Below are 27000 nucleotides of genomic sequence, written 5' to 3' on the forward strand. Positions count from 1 at the left end.
CCTCCTTTCTCCTCATTTTCTAACTCCCTGTAACCTAGCCTTTGCTTTTATTAACCCAATTGACTGACTAATTGGCACACTGAATGCCTTTTCTCTAAGTTTTATTTTTTAGTTTGTTTTGCAGCACTCAAGACCATCTACCCTCTTTCCTCTTTGAGTCTCTCTCCTTAGATTTTCATTGTGCAACTCCCTGGCATCTCCACTGGTTTTTCTTCTTCCTCCCAGACCCAAGCCTTCCCCAGGGCTCCATGCTTAGCCCCTTGCCTCTTACCTCCTTTCCTAGATTTAACCCCACAACTATCTCAACTCCCACCTCTGCACTCAGGACTGTATCTTCAGTTTTGAGCTCTAGTTCCACATCCCTGACTGCTCCAGACATGTCACCCAGTGGTAGTGCAGATAACTCAGATTCCACCTGTCTAGAAGGAAATGTGCAATTGTCCCCTGCACCCCTCTAGCCAGCTCTGAAACCCCGGGAGTCTTCTTTGTCCCTTTCCTTTGATCCTCCCACATACAGTTAGTTACCAAAGTCCTTTGAATTAACTTTTACGTCAGCCCATTCTTTTTCATTTGATTGCTCCTTTGACCTGGACTATTGCACTAACCACCCAGTTGACCTTGCTGCCTTCATTTCCTCTCCTTTCTGCTCATTCTTACATACCACTTCCAGATTAATCATCTCTAGAGTCCAGCCCACACCCTCTACTCCCTTGGCTCAAAAGTCTCCAGTGGCTCTAGGCCAAGCTTAGTTCTAACTTGCTTTTTGGGGCTTTCCTCCCAGCCTCACGGTTCCTTATCCTCCAGCCAAACTGCAGCACTTGCTGGTGCTGTTTCCTGGGCGTCCATGCTTTTACTGTGTTGCTTAAGAGGAGGCTTCTCCCTTGTTCCAGCCTGTTGATGTGTTTCAAGGTCTGATCAAAATGCCAGTCCCTCCTAGAGTTCTTCCCACCTGCCTTCCTCCAAAGGGCAGATGTGTCCTCCTTGTCCTCTGAATTCTTACAGCTGCCCTCCCCTGGCCCTTACTGTATTCTTTTGGTACTTTACTGTTTACACATTTGTCCCATTTCCTTTGGCTAGCAACACTCCTGGTCATTTTTGAATCCTCTAAAACACCTGGCAGTGTGCCGTGCATACATTAAATACTGTAAATACAGAGCAGTAAACACTGAAGAAATAATGAATACCTCTGGCCTTCCTTTACCTCCTCCCCACTGCTGAACTGGAGGTGGTCAGATGGGCCATCAGGGATCTGTCCTATTCTTCCCCGGTCCCAACACACCAAATGGATTTCCATTTCTTACCTCCGATCCCTGTGGGGTTATTAAACCCTTCCCCAGTGTCCAAATCTTTCTAATACTTGCATGTGTTCACTCTGCCTGGTTCATTCAGTGTTGACTTTGCAGGATTGAATGTGGCTACACTCGTCCCAGCTCCACTGCCATCATATTATGTGCAACCTGGTTAATTAAAAAGTATTTCATGTACTACCCCATACTAGAGGGAGCTAAAAGGGAGATAATGAGTGGTGACTCCCTTTCTTCATTAAGTGGCCCAAAGATTAGAAATAAAACGTTATAATTTGGCAAAGCACTTTGTAATCTCATTTTCAGTGCCAAAGCTGGACACTTAGAGACTTACCATTTTACCAGTATACTTAGTTGTGAAGAAGTGCTTGTTAAAAAGATCTTCATTGAGATGGTTCCCAATTTAACTTCTTTTGTAGTCTTGATGTAGGGTGTGTGTGTGTGGGTGGGGGATGCAAGGAGGGGTGCATTTTTAAGAATATATTCTTAATTTTGAAAGTATGATAATTTTTAGAACATTTCCACATCATCTCCTCAGTGACCCTGTGGAGGTGGGCATTAATTATTACTCAGTCTGACAGCTGAGGTTTAGAAAGAATCCAGGGTTCCTTCTAAGGTCATAGGGTAATGAAGAGGCTTGGCCAGGACTGGAAACTCAGGTCTTGGGAATCCTAGTCAAGTGCTTTTTCCAAGACCAAGTGTTTTGTAATGCCCTGCCTAGCCTCCCATCAGCATTGTGAATTGGCAGCACTTAGGGGCTTTAAAATATGTTCTACATCTTAGATGATAAGAAATGTTGTCTTCTCCTCCAGGTTGGGCCTGGCTTTCAAAAGCCAAAGGCTGACATGTGGAAGTATTGAAAACCTAGTTATGTGGCTGGAAGGAGTTGGGGGTTGTTCAGCGTTGAACAGTTAGCTAGGCTCTGGGTTTGTTTTAACTCTAAGCCTGGACAGGATGCAGTTACTTCAATTACAAGTGCCCTGGGGACTGAGGTGAACCTGGGGTGGGGGCCCACCTCTTTACTGAAGATTGGAATCCCTGAGGAATGAAATTACCTTCTTCAGTGAGTATTGCTGCAGGGCTCCAAACTGGAAATGCCAAAAGTGTAATTTGTTGTGTGCCTGTTTAGGTAGTGAGGAAAAAGGGGGACAGGAGGGTGGAGAGAGGGGGGAGAACTAGAGTCAAATGATTTTCCAAGAATACATTTTGATTATTCTCTTTTCTATGTAGAAGATTTCATTTTTGGTTGAGATTGGTGGGAGAAGAAGCTGGGAAGGAGAGATTTAAAATTTTGGAGGACCACAAGTTTAGAGGCCTTGTTTTACAAATCAGAGTAGGAATTTGAGGGTAGTTTTGGTTCCCTCATCTCCCAACTGGATCATAAACAACTCCAGGTCAGGGATCTCGGCCGTGTTTACCTGTGTACCTTTTTCCCACAATGCCTTGCAAATCGGTGTTCCCATAAATCTTCCTTGCGTCGAATTACTATCATAGGCCCGTGTTATTCCAGGAAACCACCGCCTTAATATCCCCTGATGGCAGCGTAAGTCAGTCGAGATTCTTCACTGAGCCCGAACTTACACCTCCCCTGTCTGTGGCCCTGCACAGCGCCCTGAGAGTGACTTTGTCTCACTTCTCCCGGTGGCGCGCCGGGCCGCCGCCGCGTGGTTGGCGCCAGCGCACTGGGGCCGTCGCGCGCGCCCAGGTGCGGGCGGCGTTACCTCCGCAGACGCTGGAGAGTGAGTGAACCGCGCGGGCCTGGGACCCTCCGGGCTCCTCACTCTCCCGGCCTTCCGGCGGGCACGCTCGCCTTTTCAAGTGATAGTAATCGGAGACTTTTCCGTTACATGAGGCTCAACAAAAGATTGTAATTCCAGCAGCTGTGTGTGGGAAGCCACCACCAAGGCTTGGACCGGCGGCGAGTCCAGGGCCCGGCCCTGAGTCGGCGGCTGCCGGGCGGCTGGGGCGACCACGGACCGTGCAGGACCGGCAAGGGGCCACGGGTCGGCCAGGCTCCCCCGCGCCCCTCCTCGTGGTACAGCCTGCGTTTCTCCTACAATGCTGTTATGCTAATCAGGTGACATCACCGCCGAGCACACGGCGAGTGGCTCCTGATAAAATTACAAACCGGCGGCCGCCGCGGGCAGCCGGGAGGAGGTGTGCGCGCTGCGCCCGCGAGCTCCCGGGCTCGGCAACCGTGGCATGCTTAGGATTGGCCATATTTAAGAATTCTTTAGTAGAACCTGCGCCTCCTCTCTGCTTCTTCCTCCGTCTCAGTAATTTATTTCGAGCTTCCAGGCAAGGGCTACGGAAGGAGGGAAAGCACCAAGAAATTAGATGCCTGTGTGGTAACTCCTCGCCGGGCTAAGGTGGACTCTTCTGCAGCGAACTTCCTATCAGATCACCCTGCTGGACTTGCAGACCGGAATGGGGTTCGCCTAAGGATCCGAGCGCTGCGGAGGCTGCTGCGTGTTGGATGGGAGTGGGAGGGGTCTGGAGCGGGATTTCCAGGGCGCAGTCCGCCGGGGCGTTACACTGGGCATAATGGAATTGCAGAGGACGTCTAGCATCTCCGGGCCACTGTCGCCGGCGTACACGGGGCAGGTGCCTTACAACTACAACCAGCTGGAAGGCAGATTCAAGCAGCTGCAAGGTAAGCCCCCTCCCAAAGGCCGGGCCTGTCCTAGGGCCGTGCCAACTTGGGTTCTTGGAGGCTTTATTTGTGCCATATGGTACGTGACCCTAATGAAGACGGGCGGCTTCACAGCTCGGCCCCAGACCCTGTGGTTGGCTGCGGGCACCCCATTCACGACTTAGGGAAGGCAGTTGCTCATACTTCTCTCCAGAAGAGCCACCATTTGGAGTCCCTCTCTCTCCAGCACCCTTTCGGCTTTCTGGGTTGTCACATATCTGCTGCACACACATTTTCTTTACTTTTAGCTAACTTTACATCCCAGTAGGTCAGTACTTATAGACTTATTAGTATGCAGGTATTTGATTCCGGGTCGCCTCTGGCTCCCAGCCCCCAGCCTCTTACCTCTGGGAAGCTTTAAAGGTGTAAAGTGCATTGCTCAGACCCAGTCCTGTAGAACAATAGCAAAGGGGAGGAGGGAGTGGTCTTTTTGTTCCTAAGCCTTTGGTAAATTAGTTTTTTATTCAGAAGCTTAATTTTAATTTTTCTGATGTGTTGGGGAGACCCTTCCCATTTAGTGGGCTATGTAATTTCTAATGAAAGCCAGTTATTGTCATTTCAATGCTATGGGTTGGATTAGTTGAATCAGTTACAGGTTTCTTGGAGTCTGTTTAAGGCTTAAATAATTGAATGAGTCCAATATTTTACTGAACATATTTTTAGGGAGAGCAGGAGCCTGTGTGTGCACCAGTGTGCTGTTTGTTTTCCCTGCGGCCCCTGCAGCCCTCAGCTGTCCCTGCCCAGCCAGCAGGCCCTGGCCAGCAGTGTCTCAGAGCTTATACGTGAAAAAAGGTTGCTAACTGAAAACAGAACGAACTCCTTCCGTTTGGAAGCCGTTGAAGTCAGTAGTAGGCTGGGAATGGCTCTCGCACTGTAAAAAAGTAGTATTCGAGGACTGTGTGTTTCTTATTTTAACTCTTCTCAGTGCTGCAAATGTGGTTCCTGTGAGGAGGAGGAAGGAAGGAAGCCGCTCAGCCCTAGAATGTTTTCATTGGGAAGAGGGGGGAGGATATATTTCATTCATTGGTTTATTTGTCTTGTGAAATAGTTGACAGTAATGACACTTTTCTGGAAAACAAGAGGCAGAACAGGACGTGATTTTAAACATTTGCTGGGCTGTGCCGCATTCCTCTGGCAGTTAGCTCAGAGGAAGCTCCCTTCGCTCTGGGGAACGGCTCTGTGTCTCTTCGGTTCATTTCTCTTGAACTCTTAGGCAGTCAAATTTGCTTTTTTCAAAACTTAAGCTGGAGGCGCTTGCAAGTAGTGAATAGAGAAGTTGGGATGGGGGGCGTTCATTATCTAAGTCTGTGTGAGGGGCCTCTGGGTTTTCGGGTCGGAGAATTCACTGCGTGCTCCTCCTCTTCCCCTGGCCCGGACTCCCTGCTTCATTGTGTCATCCCGCCTAGGGGGAAAGCACCCACCGGGATCGTCAGCCGAAAACCCAGCACCACTCCCCCGCCAGCCCAGCCTGGTAGTCTCAGAAAAAATGCAAAACTAGGAGAAAATAGCAGAAGGTGTGAGGGAGGAGTGCACCCCTAGGCCCACCCATAACAAAAGGCTGTTACTCTGAAAGGGCTGAGGAAGGTTGTAAAACTGCTCGTCGAGAAGGGTGGAGCCTACACACAGGAAATGTCTTAACTGTCCTCTCTGGACAACCTAAAGTTTAAATTTTAAAAAATTGCTATGTGCCCCGATATTTTATCTCATACGCTTTTTCTCAAGGAAATCCCTTTGAAAGGGGTAAACTTCGTGTTTTGTGTGGTAGCTTTAAAAATAATTTTTTTTACTGTGACCCTTGTCTCCTAATTTAGCTCCAGTGACTTTCTTATTTTTAAATATTGTGGTTTAGGAGTTGCACAAGTTTAGTGTTGGTATTTCTGTAACAGAAAACCACCCATGCTGAGGAATTGAGAAAGGGTGAATTAACTTTCAAGTATGGTGGACCTCAGGAGAATTACACATTTGTCAGCATCCTTCAGAACAAATGGACCGATTGCATTTTAAACAACCCTAGGAGAATTTTGATAAAACACACACATACACACACAAAACCTTTCTTTAATTCCCATTCCTGGTTTTGTATTTTGTTTGGTATTTGTAGTTCTGATTATCAAATATTCTTGATAACACATAATTTCTATCCGCTGATTTAATTTTGTACATTGCTGCAAGGGTGCCTTTTTTACGCTTCTGGGTATAATCTTTCCTAGCACATAATCTCTAAATATTGGCAAAATGCTCCTCTGAAACTGTATTGGGTTTTTTGTTTTTGTTTTAAGAGACAGGCTCTCCCTCTGTTGCCCAGGCTAGAGTGCAGTGGCAGAATCACGACTCACCGCAGCCTTGAAGTCCTGGCTCAAGCTGTCCTCCCGCCTCAGCCTCCCAAGTAGCTGGGACTATACTATTTCTGGCTAATTTTTAAATTTTTTGTAGAGACAGAGTCTCATCATGTTGCTCAGGCTGGGTTGAACTCCTGGCCTCAAATGATCCTCCCACTTTCACTTCCCAAATTGTTGGGATTATAGGTGTGAGCTACCTTGCCAGTCCTGTATTGGGGGTTTTCAATGCCTCTGATATGAATTTATTTATGTATTGTCTGTGCCTGATAGTGCTATGATTTTTCTGGAGTTGTTTCTGCATTTTGGCTGGTTTCAAGTTACTTTCCACACTGGGTCCTACAAATTTCAGGAGGTGTACCATAGAATGAGATTTGGAGTTCTAGCTAAGGAGAGTATGATATTAAAATGAGTCTGGTCTATTTAGGTAAAATAGTTTGTAGAGATTTATAGTTTATAAATTTATAGAGACATAAATGTATAGTTTAAAATAAATATATAGTTATATATTTATATGTAAATATAAATAGTTATATATAGTTTAAAATAAAAAGGATGGTCACAAATTTATAGTTTATAGAGATTTATGGTTTATAGAGATTTATGGTTTATAGAGATTTATAGTTTGTAGAGATTTATGGGTTAGTAAATAAGTGTGTTAAAAAAAAACTCATTGAGATACGAGAGCGATGGCTTTATCACACGAAGGCTCCTGGCATAAGAAGACAAGCCCTTCAACCTCTCATGGCTTTAGCATTCACCACCAACACACCCCTTCCTCTTTCTCTTTTTCAGATTTTCACCTGCAAAATTAAGTTATCACATTCCTCAAGATCAGTTCATGTATTGTATAAAGTTGTATTTTTTTCTCTATTAAATAAAAGAGGAATGTTGAAATACAACAAAACCCAACCTCCCATATTTAGAGAACTGTGTAGTAACAGAGGTGCAGGTTCATGATAACCATCTCTCCACTTGACATCAGGCAGCTTAACTCCTCATGAGAGAACACTCATCATGCAACTTTCCCCCTCAGAAACAGTTGCTTGTGCCCATTGTGTAAATGAAATTCTAGACTCTAGCTTGGCCTTCAAAGATTCTCCCTAAAATGACTCCACTTCACTTACTTCTTACTCTAACATATTCCATTCAAACCTAGTAGGCAGGCCTACAGCTCTTTATAAAACCCATCCCTGCGTTTCACGCTTATCTTCTACGTTTTGCCTCAAATGCCCTACTCTTCCATTTCATCAATAGAAATGCTTACCTTATTTTTTTATTTTTATTTTTATTTTTGTAGACACAGGGTTTCACCATGTTGCCCAAACTGGTCTTGAACTCATAAGCTAAAGTGATTGGTCTGCCCCGGCCTCCCAAAATGCTGGGATCACAGGTGTGAGCCACTGCCCCTGGCCTAGAAATGCTTATTTTTTTAATTTTTATTTTTATTTTTTGGAGACAGAGTCTCGCTCTTTCGCCCAGGCTGGAGTGCAGTGGCACGATCTCGACTCAGTGCAAGCTCCGCCTACCGGGTTCACGCCATTCTCCTGCCTCAGCCTCCCAAGTAGCTGGAACCACAGGTGCCTGCCACCACGCCCAGCTAATTTTTTATGTTTTTAGTAGAGACGGGGTTTCACCGTGTTAGCTAGGATGGTCTCGATCTTCAGACCTCGTGATCTGCCTGTCTTGGCCTCCCAAAGTGCTGGGATTACAGGCATGAGCCACCACGCCCGGCTGAAATGCTTACCATTTTTGAAGACTATACCTGCATTCCAATCATTTCATAAAGTTTCTTCTTTCTTGTTACAGTTAGTGGGGAAAAAAGATTTTGTTGAGTGCTTACCATGTACCAGTAAGAGCTTTCTATATGATATTTTGTCTGGTCTTTATAACATACCTGTGAAGTTTTAGAGGTGAGAAGATAGAGGCAAATAACTTGTCCAAGATTACAGACATTGTTGAGTTTAGGCTGCACACTGTTGTTCTGTAACTTTCTCCTTTCAGACTTCTAGATGTTCATATTCATATATATTTTTTTCTTTTAAATGGAAGAGTGGCAATGTGAAATGTCCACCCTAACCTGGTTCCCTCTCCTGCCTACCTGCCCCCTGTAGGACTGATTCTATTGGCTCTGGCTGTGAGGTTGTAATGAAGACAGGATCTAGTTAAAAAAGCATCAAAATGAACTTTTTCTGCCTGCTTTGCAGCCAGACCCTGACATTCAGCATCTAATCTTTCTGGAGAAGATGCATTCTCTTAACTATTCTGGCTCAATGCGTTTGTACCAGGAGAGGTATGAAGGGCTCTGTCTTCCTTGGGACATAGAGATTCAAGAATTTCAGGCCGTGAAATGCGTTACTGCCAAGTTTATTACATATTGAGAGATGTCTTGTTGAATTTCTTAATTTTTTAAATTTCTTAACTCTTAGAAAAAGTAAAGTGCTGATCTTGTACCTCTGAATCATGAAGAAAATTTATTCTTAAGTTTTTAGTAAATCCAGATTGTTATGCTACCTAAATGTTTGTCTTACTTTCTTAAACCAAGAGAAAGAAGATTGCTGGATTTACAACCATTTGTCATGAAGAAAATTTGCTTTTAAGTTCTTAAATTCAAAGTAATATCCTTCGAGTATTTCCCATTGTGACACTGAAAAGAATTAATGACATATGGTTATTTGTGGGGAGGGGGAATAAGAGGAGACCGGATTTATATAAGAACATTTTGGGGCCGGATGAAAGCTTAAAAGATTGGCTTTTTGGTCTGGATACCTGCCAATACTGTAGTTTTTATAAACCCAAACAACTTGGTTGGATGTCCTCCCCCAAAAGAAATAAAAATTCCTTTTACCAGTTTACCAGACTGTCAGCTCAAAATTTAAGTTTCCTAAAGTTTTGTGAATTACAATCCCTTTTGAATGGTGTAGTAATAATAATTGTTAATGACTATAGCACTTAACTTTGATATAGATCATCTTGCTTAATTAATTAAATGAGATTATTCACAGTACACAGTATGGAATCTAGTACTTAGTAAATTCTAAATAAATGTGTTTACTTGTTGTAATAATCCTGCGAGGGTAGATATTCTTTTTTTTGCTTTTTTTGTTTGTTTGTTTGTTTTTGAGATGGATTCTCACTTTGTCGCCCAGGCTGGAGTGCAGTGGCGTGATCTTGACTCACTGCAACCTCCGCCTCCTGGATTCAAGCGATTCTCCTGCCTCAGCCTCCTGAGTAGCTGGGATTACAGGCGCCTGCTACCACGCCCAGCTAATTTTTGTTTTTTTTTTAGTAGAGATGGGGTTTCACTATATTGGCCAGGCTGGTCTCAAACTCCTGAGCTTGTGATCCACCCGCCTCGGACTCCCAAAGTGCTGGGATTACAGGCGTGAGCCACCACACCCGGCAAGAGTAGCTATTCTCGTACTTTTTGTAGATAAAGAAATAGATCATTGGATTATTATCCATCTGCATGAGGCTAGCTTTCCAGAATTCAGGTTTTCTGACTCCAAATTTGATGCTCTTACCATAGTACCACAAAGTGTGGGTTAGTGTGGATGATGGCACCCAGATGACATGAATACATACTGCTGGCATGGAACATTAATGTGTTAAGGGAGCTGCGCAGATTTCTGGACATGGGCTGCTCTCAGTTTTTGTTGCATTAGGAATATTGACAGTCAAGGGAATACCAATTTATCTTAAATCTTTTAAGAACATTAAAAGTATTCTTGGAGGCTAGTTATATAGAAAAAGAGGGTGATAGATAACTCCTTTTGAGGAAAAGATAGCACTTTTCTTAGGAGAGTGAGCCTAAAATCTCCCTGGCTGCTGAGAAAGCTTTCTGGATGATGGTTCCATGTCATCACCTCTCCTCACTCCTCATTCTTGGGAAAAGGGATCTGTGCACAGCCTCACTGCCGCTTCCTCTGCTTTAGTCTCTTTTCATGGCTTCCTAAAGTGTCCCCATGCAGTTGTCGCAGTCTTCCCACAGCTGGGCCCTGAGAAGAGTGCTCCACGCAAAAATGTCTGGGATTCATCTTTGCTGGGATTTGACTCCAGTCCCAGCTCCTGCTACACCTCTACCCACAGAAGTGATTCCTTAAACCTGCCCTGCATTTTCGCACCCTTGACACCCTGCCCTCTTGGTTTCTTCTGCTGGGAATCATTTCATGTGTCAGGATCATTCTTTTGAGGTTCAGTTTAGATGCCATTTATTCTAGGCATTCCAGGAGGGAGGAGAGGTCAGCATCCCTGCTTGGACTCCCTTCCTTTTAAGATTTGAAGTTTCAGCGCTTGATCATTCACCTGTGATTTTCCAATACTGCCTTTTGTTACAGTTCCTGTCTGTCTTTTTGTGTTCCGTATATTTCATGAAGTCTGGGAGCCTAAAGACCAAAGTCTGAATAGTCTGTCTTACACATAGAAGCCACTAAATATTTGCTAAAGAGCAAAATTAATGAAGTCAGTGTTATAGACTCCCTTATTGCTGTGGTTCCCAAATTCAGATTCTCAAAATGAAGTCCCCATATCAGCTTCAGCATCATCTGGGAATTTGCTGGAAATTTAAAACCTCAAATCTCCACTTCTCCCCTACTGAATAAGAAATTCTGGGGTGGGGCCTACCAATAAATATTTCCGGCTACTCTGCCAGGTGGTTCTGGTGCATACTAAAATTTGAGAAATATTCCCTTATTGGATCATTTGTACAATCTTTGCAAAATTTTGTGGGAGCGTTGGAGGAGCAGACTCCTTAAGTTGCTCCCAAACAGGAGCAGGTATTATACCTGATTTCTTATAGAAGAATGAAGAATTGGGGGAAAATATGTTTTTCAGAACAAAATTCTGTAACAGTGGGAAAAACATGAGCTAGTCAGGAATGGGCTCTGTGCTGCTTAAATTACAGAAGCCATTGAACATCTGTCTCAGTCACCTCTGCTACCTCAGATGACCCTCAAATGGGGTCAGTTACCTGCCTCAGTTCTCCCATAGAGTTGGCTCAACAGTCACTATAGAAAGAGATGTAAGTTTAGAAAAAAACAGAGATAAACATAATAGTGTGTGTAGGCTCTAAGGATAGTTCAGTAAGGCTTAGTTTCACTTACATTCTTAATAAATAATCTATTGAATTTAACCTTAAAAAACAAAAATCCCAGCAACTTGGCATCTGTTGGGGGGGTGGGGGGGCACATTGATATCTAGGCTGCTTTCCTTATTTGAATAACTGCCAGGTCTACTTCACAAGACTGTGTTGACCTTGGCCTCCCAAAGTGCTGGGATTACAGGCATAAGCACCTGGCTCCTGTAAGCACTTTTTCCAAATTTTTAATATTCTTTGCTTCATTGACCTAAAAGTTTGACAGGCCAAGCACGGTGTCTCATGCCTATAATCCCAGCACTTTGGGAGGCTGAGGCAGGTGGAACACCTGAGGTCAGGAGTTCGAGACCAGCCTGGCCAACATGGTGAAACCCCATCTCTACTAAAAATACAAAAATTAGCTGGGCATGGTGGTACATGCCTGTAGTCCCAACTACTCGGGAGGCTGAGGCAGGAGAATTGCTTGAACCTGGGAGGCAGAGGTTGCAGTGAGCCAAGATTGCACCAGTGAACCCCAGCCTCGGCATCAGAGCAAGACTCCATCTCAAAAAAAAAAAAAAAAAGTTCGATGGTTGTTAAATGATTTTGTTGTTACAGAGAACCTGCCATTTAAAATGGCAATTATTGGCACTAACTTAGACTACTTTAAAAGCAGTAAGGATCCTAGGAAATAAAATACTAAAATAAAACTTTAAAAAATACAGGACTTGCTTTTTTGTATGTTCTACTTATTAACAAATATTTATTGATTACCTGCTTTTCAGTGAGCAGTTGTCATCTAGTTAAAAAGTGTGTGGGTGTGTTTCAGCTGTGCTGGAAATGCTGGCTAAGCCAACTGATTAATAGAAGCAAGTGGAGAAATAAACTTGATCTAGGTAAGAGGTGAGGAACTGAGGTAGGGGAATCTGTGCAGGTTCGGGATTACTGGAGCTTAAAGTACAGCGTAAGAATGGGATGGTAGGAAGGATTCTAGAAGGATAATATAGGATGCAAAGCCCTGTTAGGTTAAGGAGTTTGGACAAGGCAGTGGGAAGCTACTGGAGGATTTTTATTTATTTTTATTTATTTTTATTATTTGGAGACAGGGTCTCTGTCATACAGGCTGGAGTGCAGTGGCACAATCTTGGCTCACTGCAACCCTCCACCTCTTGGGCTCAAGCCATCCTTCCACCTCAGCCTCCCAAGTAGCTGGGACTACAGGCGTGAGCCACCATGCCCAGCTATACTGGAGGATTTTAAATAGGAAAGGATTTTAAATCTGGATTTTTAATTTAATTATTTTTATTTGTATATATTCATGGATTGCAAGTGCAATTTGCTACATTCTTGTGTTGCATTGTGGTGAAGTCAAGGCCTTGAGTGTATCCATTACTGGAGCAATGTACATGATACCCACCAGGCAGCCTCTCATCCACTTTATAAATATAAATATATATTTTTATATTTATATATATATTTATATTTATATATAAATTTCTTAACTCTGGTCACTAAGGCATGCTTTATTCTGTATATATACGTATATATGTATAGAAAGGCTAGTCTGGCTCCTGGTATGATTGTTTTGGAGGGTGGTGGTCAAGGAAGGAGACAGAAGACCAGTGTTTTATTTGCTGGAGTGAGAAACTTAGAAATGACATAACCTCCTTTAATTTTGAAAGTGAAATAGGGGACTTAGAACTTTGTTATTCAGTATAGATAGATGACTTGGGGTTTGTTGGAAATGCAGGATCTCAGGCCGACCTCCCGACAGACCTACTAAGTCAGAATCTCATTTTTTAAAAATCCCCAAGTGCTTTGTATGCCTGTTCAAGTTTAAGAAGCATTGCCTGCAGTGCCTGGTGGCTCACAGCTTAATCCCAGCACTTTGGGAGGCTGAGGCGTGCGGATCACCTGAGGTCAGGAGTTTGAGACCAGCCTGGCCAAGATGGTGAAACCCCGTCTCTACTAAAAATGCAAAAATTAGCCGGCTGTGGTGGTGCGTCTGTAATCCCAGCTACTCTGGAGGCTGAGGCACGAGAATCACTTGAACCTGGGAGGCAGAAGTTGCAGTGAGCCAAGCTTGTGCCACTGTATTCCAGCCTGGGCAACAGAGTGAGACTCTGTGTCCAAAAAAAAAAAAAAAAAAAGCATTGCCTTGAAAGTAATAGTGTCTACCTACCTGCCTTCTAGCACCTATGAACAGACAAGGAAATAGTTTCATTAAATGGAGGAGGTTTTGTTTTTTTTAAATAAACTGGATTATTTTAACTAAATATAAAAATAATCTTGAGTGTAATAGTTAATTAAAGGAAGTTTAGTATTGCTCTAAGAGATTACAGGGCTTTAAAACATAGTTGACTAATTCTGAACTTTTCAGAAGTCTTTATAGAATTTGGCTGGGATTTTCCTATTTGCTAATCCTGCAGTTCTAGAACTTTGTGAGGTTAAGAAAACAGTTTCTTTTCATATTTACCCATTGATATTAATGGAGAATTACAAAAAATACCCTGGGCCAGTTTCTCTAAATTATTCCAGAATTTCAGCATATGTCCTGGGAAGTAGAGATGTATGAGTCCATACCTGCTTTATGACTTAAACCTTTTAAATACTTTAAAACTATGTTTTCAGAAACAAAGCAAAAATACTCTCCTTCAGCCACACTTTATCTTAGTAGAATGATCCTATATTAAATGAATGTTCCTGTTCTTGCAGTTGGTTAGACTTCAGTCTAGTTTCATGCACATCAAACTTATCTAGTGCTGCCTTCAGGTTTTAGCGCTAATAGTGGATTTGAAGTATGTGAAGTATCTGTTACATGGTAAGTGCTCATTTCCTCCAAGTTTGCAGGTGAAACTTTAAAATTACTGGTTATTGATTGGGTAGGGGAGAAAAAGCACCTGCTGAAACTTGTTGGCCGGAAGTTTTTGCCCCTGAGAAGAAGAAAGGAACAGGGTGGGGGAGATAAGGGACTTCACTGGCAACACTCCAGAACCATCCTGATGGAAGGGATGTGGCCAGTTGAAAGCAGCAGTACTGAAGAGGGTACTGGGGGATGTTCCTTCAAAGGCAGGGTTGAAGGTTATTAATGGACTAAGTTGAATTTCTAACTCTTCCTTCCTATTACTCTAGATACTTTTTATATATTTATTATGTCACAGCAGTATTGACACCCTGAAAGAAATAAAAGTGAAAGAATAGTTCACGTAAGATCCCACAAGTCCTACAAATTTTAGCTTTCAGTAGTTAATATATATAAGCACACACATATACACACATGTGCAGTTTAATACTGTTATGTAGATCAGTTTTGTCTTGGCTTTTTATTTTTTACTTAACATCATCTTAAGCTTTTCATATGTGGTTATTTCTGTGCCTCTTACCAAATATTGGCAATTCACTTTCCAAATCAGACAATTACTTACCAATCTGAGAGCCTGCTTGTCATCTGTGGGATGAAGGTCATACAAATTCTGTGTAATGAGATTGTTGTAAGAATTAGGTGAGATTCTCTGTGAAAACTGTGTTTGGCACAGTCCCTGGTACATAATAAGGGCTCATAGGATTATTACAGATCCTAGTTAAATGGCAAAGCAGGGCCTAGCAGGGTGAGCCTTAAGAACTTGAGTGCCTCAACTCCCACCCCACCCCCACCCCCAAACCTGTTCTGGGTGTGGTTTCCTTTAGCATGTTAGAAGAGTGTTTAGTTTGCCTGAAAATGCACCCAACTGAAACCATCCCCCCCCAGCCCCGCCCACCCCGGCTTTAGAAAAATCACAAGATTCAGCCACTTGGGCCCGTTGACTTTTGATGTAGTTTGAAGGTCACAATGGTAGTTCCTCTCCCAAGTTCATAAAAGCCTCTGGAGCAGTTACTGCTGCAGCCAGAGAGCATCCAGCACTTGGTCAGAGAGCTGCCTTTGTAAGAGAGCACTCCTGTAGCCAGACTCATATTAACTGCCCCCCATGGGTGTGTTGAATGCCTCTACTGTGTTTGCTGTTGTTGAAAGGCCCTTGTTAGCCTTTCTGTCTCCCCCAACCCCATTTTCAAGAGGCACAAGACCTTTAAGTAGCAAATCCAGTAATCACAGTAGCATGGAGACACAGGCTGGCCTATATTTGGTTTCACAAAGGCCTTGTGAAAGATCTGGCCTTAAAGTCCCTTTTTAATGCTGAAATTATGCAAGTGGAAAGTTAATTTGAGGATCACTGAGGCACGCTTTATTCGTGAAGAATGTGAGCAAAACGTAAATACAAAGTCTGCAGGCTCTGTTCTACTCTGGTGGCAAGGAAATTACATAGGCTGTATCTTTTTTGGCTGAATCCCCCTCTCACTCCACCAAGAGTGCAACTGTGATAGAATTCTGGAGTGAGAGCTATTGTTTTAAGCACCGACTGGTTGCAGGTGTGTTTGTGCATGTTGCCTGAAATCCTCTACAAACCATAGACTTGATTTTGGTGGAATTGACGTGCCAATGGTGGTTACAACTAAGATTGTAGAAGACCAAACATTCTGTTGGAATGTGACCTTAGCATTTTGAATTATGTTTATTAAGTAACAGAAATTTCGAAGGTCTATTATATTTTTATCTTTATTTTTTGGAGGTCTCTTTTAAAGTTTACGGTGTCTTTGAAAGTCTATGTAGTCTGTTGAACTCTTAAATCCCAGTGAGTTCCTATAGATTGCTAGCTTGAGGGTATAGTATTTGAGATATGAATATAGTCTAGTGCAAAGTGTGTTTCTGGTGCTTGAAAATGGTGCCCTGATTTCTATTGAGGGAGACATTTATTCCTATAAAGGTTTAAACAACTTGCTGTAAAATTCAGTCTTGCAATGACAGAGAGATTACACGCTATCTGCAAACAACTGCCAACCAGATGAAATCCCGGCTGTGCGAAGTCTGCAATGAAGAATGGTGGGGGTGGCCAGGAGAGCAGTGGAAGGGAAGTGGCTCAGAACCTTGTAGTGGTGGTTTGGCGTGCCTGTTAAGGGCTGTCAGACGTTTTCTCTCTCATTTCAGAAACAAGGGTGGTGGGAAGCACATGGGCTGTGGATTTGCATAAACGAACAGTCAAATCCTAGCTCTACCAGTGTCTTCACTGAGCCTCGTTTTCTTCATGGGAAAATAATAGCCCTTGGGGTAGTTGTGAAGCCTAATTAGGTATGTTATAATTGTATTAAGAGGATGACCAGTTCATCATTTGCCAGGGAGTTCTCTGGTTTTAGCGCCGAACATTCCACATCCAGGGAATCTTCCTCAGTCCCAGGCACACTGGGTGGTGGGTCACCCCAGTTATATATGAAGATACCTATTACTGTTCCCTAATTGCGTGTATACACACACACACACACACACACACACACACACATAAATACATATATAAAGGGCTTCTGGAAACTAGCTGCCTATTACTGTGAACCTGATACTCAGTGAGTGCTTGTGAACTCCCAGGAGGACTGTGTGTGTGTGTGTGTGTGTGTGTGTGTGTGTGTGTGTGTGTGTATCTCTGTATTCCTTCTTAGGGATGGCATACAAATAAATGTTTCGCAAATCAAAGGATGAATGAGTAGGTAAAGTAATGTAAGCAGTAATGCATATGTTTTAAAGTGACTTAGCTGGTTTTCCTTCCAGGGGCCTCTTCTTCCCTGAGAAAAGAGCCACTTAATAAATGATGTGTTGAATGAAAGAATACATCATGAAAATAATTTTGTCCATGATGTGGCTAAACTAAAACTTCAGGAAGGGCTTAGGCTGGGCCTATCTACTGTTTTTGATAAAATGAAATTTAATATGACCCTAGTGACAGCCTCCCCTCATCCCCTTAAAGCTCGAATTTAGGGAACTCTCGTGGTTGTACTCTCACATACTCCCTAGGACTCTGCTTGGTGCTGGGGAATTTACTAAACTTTGGTGAGGAGAAGAGAGGAGAGGAGAGGGAAGCCCACGGTACTTAGAGAGACAGAAACAGTTCCCTAGAAATTAGACATCAGATTGTCTTTTTCCCCCCCTTTCTTTTGAATGAGATGGAGCAAGAATATTTGGACCAGGAGAAAATTTTAAGGTACATTTACACTAATGTAATCAGGTTACATAGTAAAAAACGTAAAAAATGTACCCTGGGAAATTGAAATCTATCCATTCTTTTAGGCGTGGCAGCTTATTCACATTTTTATGTTGTATGACCATAAAACGAACACAGCTTTTCTAACCGCGAGTGTCTTTGCTTACAGAGATAACAGTGTGAGTAATGCTTTGCTAGAAGCCAGGCAGTTAAATCACACTCTGAGCAAATAGAGGCTGGGCTTCAGAAACTTAGATAACACATGAATGTGCAAACTTGGTCTTTTAAACTAAAGACATATCTGAAAGAAAACTGCTTTTGGCCCATGAACTATTTTCTCAGCCCTTTGTGCCTCCCAATCCCTGCCCCCTTTTAAAAAATATTTGTTTTTCCTCTGCACATCTACATATATGATTTCAATTTTGAGATGGGCTGTTATTTTTTTCACTTGAAACACAAGGAAGCAATTTTTTAAAGTCATACTCGTTCAGCAGTGGGCTTGCCTGTAGCCAGTTTGACTAGGAGTTCCTGGCCACAGAAACATACAATGCAGTCTTTATCAGGATAGTAAATTCAGATAGGTTTTTGGAAAGGGAGAGGGCTGGAGTTGAGGGAAGGGCACTAGAGCAGTGTGACCCATGGGCCCAGGAGCACTGTGAGTGGGAAAGGGCTCTGGAAGCTGACTGCCTTTGTTTTTGCCACAGTGTGCTGGGAATCAGACGGGAAGGCGGGCCCAGACCCCAGCAGATACTCATCTCAGCCATTGTTGTCATTAAATGATTCTGAAATGACCTTTCTTACCTCAGTTTCCTGTGAGCTCATAGTTGTCTGCAGACGGGAATTATGTCATTGATCTTTGCTCTCTCTTTGCTTATAGGGAGTAGCTGTTCTTCTCCATGTTTCTGGAAAAGGAAAGTGATGCACAGGTCTCTTAGTAAAGTGGTCCCCAGCAATTTTGGAACCAGGGACTGGTTTTGTAGAAGACGATTTTTCCACAGACAGGGTGGAGGAAATGAGGGGTGGTTTCGTGATGAAACTCTTCCACCTCAGATCATCAGGCATTAGATTCTCATTAAGGAGTGGGAACCTAGATCCTTAGCATGCACAGTTCACGATAGGGTTTGGCTCCTATGAGAATGCCGCTGCTGATCTGACAGGAGGCAGAGCTCAGGCAGTAATGCTGTCCATCTACCACTCACCTCCTGCTGTGCAGCCGGTTCCTAAAAGGCCACAGACCAGGATCAATACCAGTCTGCGACCTGGGGGCTGGGGACCCCTGACTTAGTGATTAAGCAGTTGATTTGGGATCCTCTCTATTTGTTCCTCCTCCCTCAGTGGGAATTCACAGTGTTGTAACTCATTTACTAAGGTTGTCTATATTAGAAACAGAACTCCTATTGGACTACTAGGAGACATGGTCATTAGAATAATTATTCTTAGTATGACTCAACCCCTTTTTAATATTCAGTCTTAATGGAGGGCCTCTGCCTGCAGCTCTTTGCTCAGGCACTAGGGCCACAGGGGTGTAATTTCTATCTCTGCCCTCAAGAAGCTCACAAACAAGTCAAGAGACGGGAAAACAGATCCTATTTTTCTAATAGGATTTGAATGGTTGTATTTATGGGGGGATGCTTTGTACACCTGCAAAACAGAGAACACCTGCCCTCCCTACTCCTCTGGGGTTACTGGAACAATGTGCATGAACCCCCTATGGAAAATAGAAACTCATAATCAAATCTAAGAAATTTTTTGGCCGGGCGCGGTGGCTCAAGCCTGTAATCCCAGCACTTTGGGAGGCCGAGACAGGCGGATCACGAGGTCAGGAGATCGAGACCATCCTGGCTAACATGGTGAAACCCCGTCTCTACTAAAAAAAAAAATACAAAAAAACTAGCCGGGCAAGGTGGCAGGCGCCTGTAGTCCCAGCTTACTCGGGAGGCTGAGGCAGGAGAATGGCGTGAACCCGGGAGGCGGAGCTTGCAGTGAGCTGAGATCCGGCCACTACACTCCAGCCTGGGCGACAGAGCGAGACTCCGTCTCAAAAAAAAAAAAAAAGAAATTTTTGTGAGGGGACACCAACGTTGGGGTTGTCTTTGTTCTCAGGTCCCCGTAACTGGTCTAATGAAGGAAGCAGACACCTTTCCAGTAACAATAGCCAACATTTATTGGACACTTATGTACCAGACTGTGCTATTTATGACATACATTATTTAATTTCACAATCAGAAGAATGCTAGAGATAGGGTCAGGCATTATCTCTGTTTACAGATGAGGAAAGCAAGGCTTGGAGAGAATGCCACATAGTTATTAGTGTGGGGGAGCCGGCCTTTGCACCTGGCTGTTGACCACGCCCCAGCATTAAACCATTACCTCACACTGCTTCTCTGAGATAGTTATCTTCTTGGGAGCATTTAGGTGTGGCAGGATCTGGAGGGAGCAGTTGGACCCAAGTCTCCTAGCAGCAGCCTGCACGTTTCTTGAGTCTATTTTGAAGCAACTTCCTCAGCCCTAGCTGCGCAGAAAGCATCCTCCCCTCAGAGTGATGATTTTTATCATGTGGTTTCCTTCCTCCTGCCTTTGGAGGTCAAGTCTTCTCACCCAGGGTCAGAAAGCCCATCAGCTGCTGATAAGCTGCAGCACTTGAGTCACAGGATGCAGGCCTGTGTTTAGAGTGGGTCATGCTCGTGTTGGGCACGTGGGGAATCAGTGATCCTGTGGGAGCTCAATCAGTGCAGTCTGGTTTGGAATTGCAGATCACACCCTTCCACCACTTTGCTCATGTGTCTACTGATGCCTGTGATGTAGTTAAACCACTAACTTCTTTCTCCTGCATCAAACATGACTTTTTGAAAAAGTTTGTGGGGGCTTTCCAGCATGAACCAGGCATAAACCAGGTACCTTCACGAACGTATTATTTATCCCTTCAGTCACCCTGTGTGCTAGGTGGTATCATAACTGCTTTGTAGATTGAGGAACCTGAGGACCAGAAAGATGACTTGAGGCGGCAGCCTCCTTTAGCCAGCAAGTGAGAAAATGGGTGATGGTGAACTTCTGCAGCAAGAGGGGGCCGTTTTCAACATTTCTGTGAACTCAAGGTATGTGCTTTGTCTAAATGGGTGGAGACACGTAGGAAGGCATAGTGTATACACATCCATCAGCACATGGGTAGATTTTACTGAGTTTTTTTGTTTTGTTTTAAATCCGGAGCATTGTGTATTTGATCATTCTTAGAGATTCAGCCAAATTCACAGGTATTAAGTGTCACACCTAACCTAGCAATACAATACACAGCTGAAAGAAACCATTCAGGTTTTCCCAATATCAGTTTCTTTTTATTTTCTTTTGTGTGACTCCAGAGGATTCAATAATGTCAATTTCTGATAAAGCTTTTGCTATTGATGAGTAAATTCTTCCATTAAAAAGATACAGTCTGCTGATTTGCTTATCATTGATATTGCAAGAGCTTAACATTGAAGGGATGAGTAATGCATCTGCGTATCTTGAAGGACAAAACTGACGTCCACCCACATGTGGATACAGTATTTGGTAAAAAGCAACTAAGGTAAAATCGCCTAAGGGCATGTAACTTGAGCCATAGCTTAAATTCAGGTGATATTGAACGTTGACACATCAGGATTCTTTTGTACACAGAGACGTGGATGTAGACCCACTGGTAGCTATTGCAAAGGCTCTGGATTTTGAGCTGCTGGATGAAATACCTGCAGCTGAACATCTGTTATGATGCAATTAAGCAGTGACTCAGTGGTGTGAAGGCTCAATTTCGAGGTATCAAGGACTCCTTTGAATCTGTCCACAAACCTCTCAACCAAAAGGAGAAGAGAAATGTGTACAGATATTTGAGAGAGACTGGGTCCCAACATGCCTCTGCCTAGGCAGTCATGGGAACCCAGTTCTTTCTCTTTTTTTTTTTTTTTTTTTTTTTTGAGACGGAGTCTCGCTCTGTCGCCCAGGCTGGAGTGCAGTGGCCGGATCTCAGCTCACTGCAAGCTCTGCCTCCCGGGTTCACGCCATTCTCCTGCCTCAGCCTCCCGAGTAGCTGGGACTACAGGCGCCCGCCACCTCGCCCGGCTAATTTTTTGTATTTTAGTAGAGATGGGGTTTCACCGTGTTAGCCAGGATGGTCTCGATCTCCTGACCTCGTGATCCGCCCGTCTCGGCCTCCCAAAGTGCTGGGATTACAGGCTTGAGCCACCGCGCCCGGCCCTCTTTCTCTTAACTGAGACAGGAATTAACCTGAAGTACAAGAAACATGGTTGGGTGGGTGGTTAAAGCAGGGCCCAGACTTTGGTACAGTTTAGGTTATGGCATCAGGGCTAGGGAGAGAGGTGGATGGATGATGGTAATGGTCTGTGTTTTTTTCCTTTTGTCACTCAGATCCAGGCTTGTTTGCTTGCTTGCTTTCTTTTCTTTCTTTTCTTTCTTTTCTTTCTTTCTTTCATTTTTGAGACAGAGTCTGGCTGTGTCACCCAGGCTGGAGTGCAGTGGTGCGATCTCAGCTCACTGCAACCTCTGCCTCCTGGGTTCAAGCGTTTCTCCTGCCTCAGCCTCCCCAGTAGCTAGGATTACGGACGCTTGCCACCACGCCTGGCTAATGTTTGTATTTTAGTAGAGACAGGGTTTTACCATGTTGGCCAGGCTAGTCTTGAACTCCTGACCTCAGGTGATCCGCCCGCCTTGGCCTCCCAAAGTGCTGGGATTATAGGCATAAGCCACCGCACCCGGCCTTCTGCTCTTCTTTCTGCTATTGCTTCGGCCCAATTAATAACTTAAAGCTGGAACATTGATGTCAGGTATGAGTAGGTCCAGGAAAACAGCTGTTGGCTCTGTTGCTTCAATTTTTTTTACTCTATACTTTGAAGAAGTAGTACTTTCTAGAACTTGTACTCAAAACTCAACTGACAAAACTTGGAAGGCTGTTGCTTATAATACACTCTAGTTGATGCACCACAGCTGCCTGGCTGTGAGAATGGAGTAGTGTGTACCTCTTAATTAGCTAAGAATAGGTGCTGTAGATGAAGGCAGGATGACTTTTTAGAACCCATTTTTAGCTCTAAGATCTCTGAGGGAGCCATCAAATCCATCCACCTGTTCAATCAATATTCAGCCAGCAAGTGGGTGTCAAGGTGAGCAGCTTACAGTGCTGAGCACACTGGAAACACAGGTATGTAAGGGACAGCCATGGTCTCAAATGACATTCTGAAAGGGAATACTAGGTAAGTGATCCCAAACATGCAAATAACATTCCTTGGTCCTGGGATGTGGGGGAAGTGTTTTGGAGGAATTGACATTGATTGCAACTTTTTAAGTATGACCTGGATTAGATTATGAGATGATGGGTGCTTGGGGGTAGAGGTGTATAGAGGGAGTCATGAAACCATGGGGGATGTTGGGGAATGGCTAGAAGTCTACTTGGGACATCATGCAAGTTTATTTTCCCCTTCCATTTCATTTGTTAATGCTTATTGTAGGTTGGGGGTTTTGCCTTCTTTTTGTTAGCCATCGTCCAGCTAATCTTGGCATAGGTCCGGGGAATCATGTGCTGCTTAGCAGCTGATGTTAGTTAAATGATCTTGACACGTGACTTGCATTTCAATTCTCTTACCTGTTAGGGTTGTAGATCGTCTGATAGATTTGAAAACCCCTGCAAATAAATGCATGGCCATTTACCGTGGTCACTTTCATTTTACTGAATGTGCTCCCCCAAGGCTCTTCTGGGTAGGTGTCCACTGCTAAAACACTAAGCATTTTTGGCTTCTCATACTCTGGGCTCACAAAATCAGTCCTGTGGGAAATCTAACAAGCTACCAAGGAGAGGGAAAGCAAAAGAAAAGGTACATGGAATCACATGCAAAGAGAGAAGGAAAGTAGGTCCCTACCTAAACTCTAGCCCTGTGTTGGTAGTGGTGGTGATAATGGTAATAGCAGACACTTCTTGATACTCCCCTTGTGCAGGCATTGTCCTGAGTACTTCGCAGTATTGATTCATATGCTCCTCATAGCATCCTTGTGTGATAAGTGTTACTTCCATTGTGAAGATGAGGAAACTGAGGCACAAAGGAAGCTGTGCCCAAGGACACTTAACTAGTAAATGGAGCGAGGATTCCAACCCAGGCATTGCGCTTTGGGACTCAGTTTTTAACAATCTTGCTGTGCTACCTCTTGAGCGTTTTTCACCTGGTGCTTTTTAGATCCCACATTAGGATTTTGTTAGTACCCTGAGCAACCTTGATATGGTGAAGGCAATTGTTGAGAGGTAGAAATTCCTGATCCTTTTTCAGTCTTAAAGGGTTTGCTTAGACTCTCACTCTTCGTTGGTGATGGTAACAAGGGGCAACGTGGTGAATGTCATGTAAAATTCAAGCCTTGCCTTATCTTGGAGGACTTTGTTCCCTTTTCTTTGATGGTACTTTGGCAATTCCAGACTATAAAGGACTGAGCTGACAGTACAGACTCTCTTGATCTGTATTTTCCCAATATTTGAAATTACTTGTAATGTACCCATGAGAACCTGGAATAAAGACTACTGGCCCTGAAGTAGAATCTTGGATTTAAAAGTACAGTGTTCACTGCTGCGTTCTTGAGCATTTGCTACACAGAGAATAACCTTGGAGAAATGTTCAAAGGTGATGGCATTACCTAGGAACATGGAGTTAGACCAGAAAACCATATCTTAAGTTCAGATTCTTGGAGATTGCTGATTTTTCTTGACTTTAAATATTTTCAATTGTTTGAGCATTTGTTGGTGTTTTTAGGCTAAGTGGCCTTTTGTTCTGTGATGTCCCTCTGTGAATGAAATGGATAATCCCTGTTACAGTTAGCTGCTGCCGCTGCTGCTGCTGCTGCCAAGTATAAGTGAAGACTTCCAACTGCGATTTGCATTGCGTTTTCAGGCACCTTTTGAGTTTCCCCGTAGCAGATATAACAACTGTTTCTAAGAGTTCATTCTTACTTGTTCAGCCTTACTTGTTGTATCCTAAAACCACAAACTTGATTTTGCTCACATTCATTATGCTCCGTATTTGGCATCAGTGAGGCAAGTTACTTATATTTATTGTTTATACCCTGCCCACTTTCAGAAATGATTTAATTTGGCCTAGGCAAGTGTCTCCTGTTGGAGGGTGTGTGTGTGTGAGATAGTAATTCTGATGTGTGTGTGATGCTAATTCTGCCACTTCAAGAGTCCAGAATCATACGATTCCTATAGGATTGTTGGGTTAGTGAATGCTGGATTTATTCTCTTCTTTGCCCTCTCTGTCCAGGAAAAATCTGAGTATCTTTCTTAGGAATGCCTAACACTGCTAGACTGAAAGGTGCCATGTCACTGTTATATGTCTTTTTCCCAAGAAATTTTCTATTGAGGGTGTTATAGGGAAGCCCTCTGATATGAAGGTATTAGGTTGGTGCAAAAGTAATTATGGCTTTTGCAATTAAAAGTAATGACAAGACTACAATTACTTCTGCACCAACCTAATATATGTTACGTATTCCCATTTTGTTCTTTGCAGAATAAAGCTTCCTAGGAGTTTCTCTAGCTCATGACCTCCTTTACCTTTACTTTGAGTTGCAGTGTTCTTAGCTCGTAGAAGGAGCTTTGACAGCACATAGAATAAAGTATAACAGCTTCTGTTTGACCTGAGGCACCCCTCAGGTATAAGAATGTCACCCAGAGATAGAATACAGTGCCAGGTTATCAACTACCATTTTTTGGGACTGATTCTCTGCTCATGTGTGACCATTATTTGGGGAAATCATATAATACCACAAACTAGAAGTTTCTGAAAACACCTAAACTCCCCATCTTTCACACTCACCCATAGGGACCATGGCCCCCAGTGAGGGACAGTTCGTCTCCGTATTGGTAGCATTAGCGCACGTACTCACTATAGTTCTCTTAATACCTGAACTGTAGACGGACCAGATCCTCACTGAGCTGAAGCACATTGGCATAGTAAGGGAGCCCAGCGTTGCTGTTTGGCCTTGCTTTTGAACTGGGAAGATATATTGCTGCATGGAGTTCTGAAAAGTACCTTTGTAAGTCCCGGGAACTCCTACTGACCTTTGGATTTAGGTCAAATGTAAGTCTTAGGAGAATTGATGAGAATGTAGGAACCAGTTTTAGCCAATGCATTAAGACTAAAATGACTGTATTGTTTGTCAGGCTTTGCCAGAAAGTATAGTGAGAGAGAGATCCTAAAACTCTGAAAGCAAATAGCCCACAGCTGTTAACTGTATTGACTTTGGAAACAGGTTATAAACCCAAACCTCTGTGCTGAACTTGAATGGGTATTTCTTTTCTCCTTTCTGAGGGTAAAAGCTGCTGATGAGAACTGCTCTCTGGTGTTGCTAGGACAAACCTGTATGACCTTCTTTATGTAAATAATTAACAGGGGAATATTTTCATTTACATTAAAGCCATATATGAAAGAGATTTCCAGGCTGGCTCTGACAGCCTCTGGCCCCACTGGAGAAGGAAGCCAGCACTGAAAAAATTCAAGCTTCCAGTCACATGGAACCTGAGAATATTCTCTGTGACAGCAATGGCTGTGAAGCCGTTTCTTGAAAGTAAAACCCATTTGAAGGTTAGTCTGGGGTGACTTTACTGTTACGGAAGGAGTAGATTGTAGATTTTGTTTCTTGATTGGTTCGTTGAGTGGTAGAGGTTAAAGGTAGAACTAACTACTAATATATGTGGAACTAAAAAGCGTCTGAAACTTTTAGCAAACCAGTAATATTTAGAGGCTTCTGCCCGTTCTGGCTAGGCACCTTTATCTTGTGTACCCATACCAGCTCTTCACATCCTGTTTCTTGAATACATAAAGAGCAGATTTATCCACAGTATCAGGAAAACAATTCGAAGCACAGGTCTTGTGAATGGGGGAGACCACTAGCATTGCCATTAGCTACTTGTTTGTGTGTGTGTTGGAGGGTGGATTATAATCCAAGTATACTCATGTTCTCACCCTTTAACAACAACAAAATCTCCAAAATCTTCCCTCTTGCATTGTTTATTGATAGAATGGGAAACTTACTGCTGATAACTAGTTAATTCTGAAAGGGTTTGGGTTTCTACCGTATACTTCCAAAAGTACAGGCCTGGGGGAGCCAAGGTGAGAGACACACATAGCCAAAAATGTGTAAAAATTTTATTTTTTAATAAAAACTATAGGCTGGGTGCACTAGCTCATCCCTATAATCCCAACATTTTGGGAGGCTGAGGCGAGCTGATCACTTGAGGTCAGGAGTTTGAAATCAGCCTGGGTAACATGGTGAAACCCCTTTTCTACTAGAAATACAAAAATTAGCCAAGCATGGTGGCACACACCTGTAATCTCAGCTATTTGTGTGGCTGAGGCATGAGAATCGCTTGAGTCTGTGTGTTGGAGGCCGGGATCACGTCACTGCACTCTGGCCTGGGCAAAAGAGCAAGACTTGGTCTTAAAGAAAAAGAAAAAATATATAAATATATACTCTCTCTCTCTCTTTCTCTCTCTCTCTCTATATGTATATGTAT

The 27000-nt window shown here is 43.4% G+C and overlaps 1 protein-coding gene and 1 long non-coding RNA gene across 2 annotated transcripts in view; one reads left to right on the forward strand and one right to left on the reverse strand.

The window, feature by feature from the left end:
* Positions 1-3460: 3460 nt before the first annotated feature.
* Positions 3461-27000, forward strand: part of SPTBN1 (spectrin beta, non-erythrocytic 1) — a 105176-nt gene continuing 81636 nt past the window's right edge. The window contains exon 1 of the mRNA XM_031934202.1: positions 3461-3957. Within this exon, the coding sequence (XP_031790062.1) occupies positions 3849-3957 (109 nt within the window). The 5' untranslated portion in view covers positions 3461-3848. The remainder of the gene's footprint in view (positions 3958-27000) is intronic.
* Positions 4932-19976, reverse strand: LOC111524898. The gene is made up of 4 exons (XR_002725899.3): positions 19839-19976; positions 18270-18370; positions 14832-14879; positions 4932-5398 (listed from the first exon to the last, which is right to left on the reverse strand). It is a non-coding gene; the product is annotated as an uncharacterized LOC111524898 (long non-coding RNA).

The sequence above is a fragment of the Piliocolobus tephrosceles genome, chromosome 15 (genome assembly GCF_002776525.5).
Source record: "Piliocolobus tephrosceles isolate RC106 chromosome 15, ASM277652v3, whole genome shotgun sequence".
Classification (NCBI taxonomy): Eukaryota; Metazoa; Chordata; class Mammalia; order Primates; family Cercopithecidae; genus Piliocolobus; species Piliocolobus tephrosceles.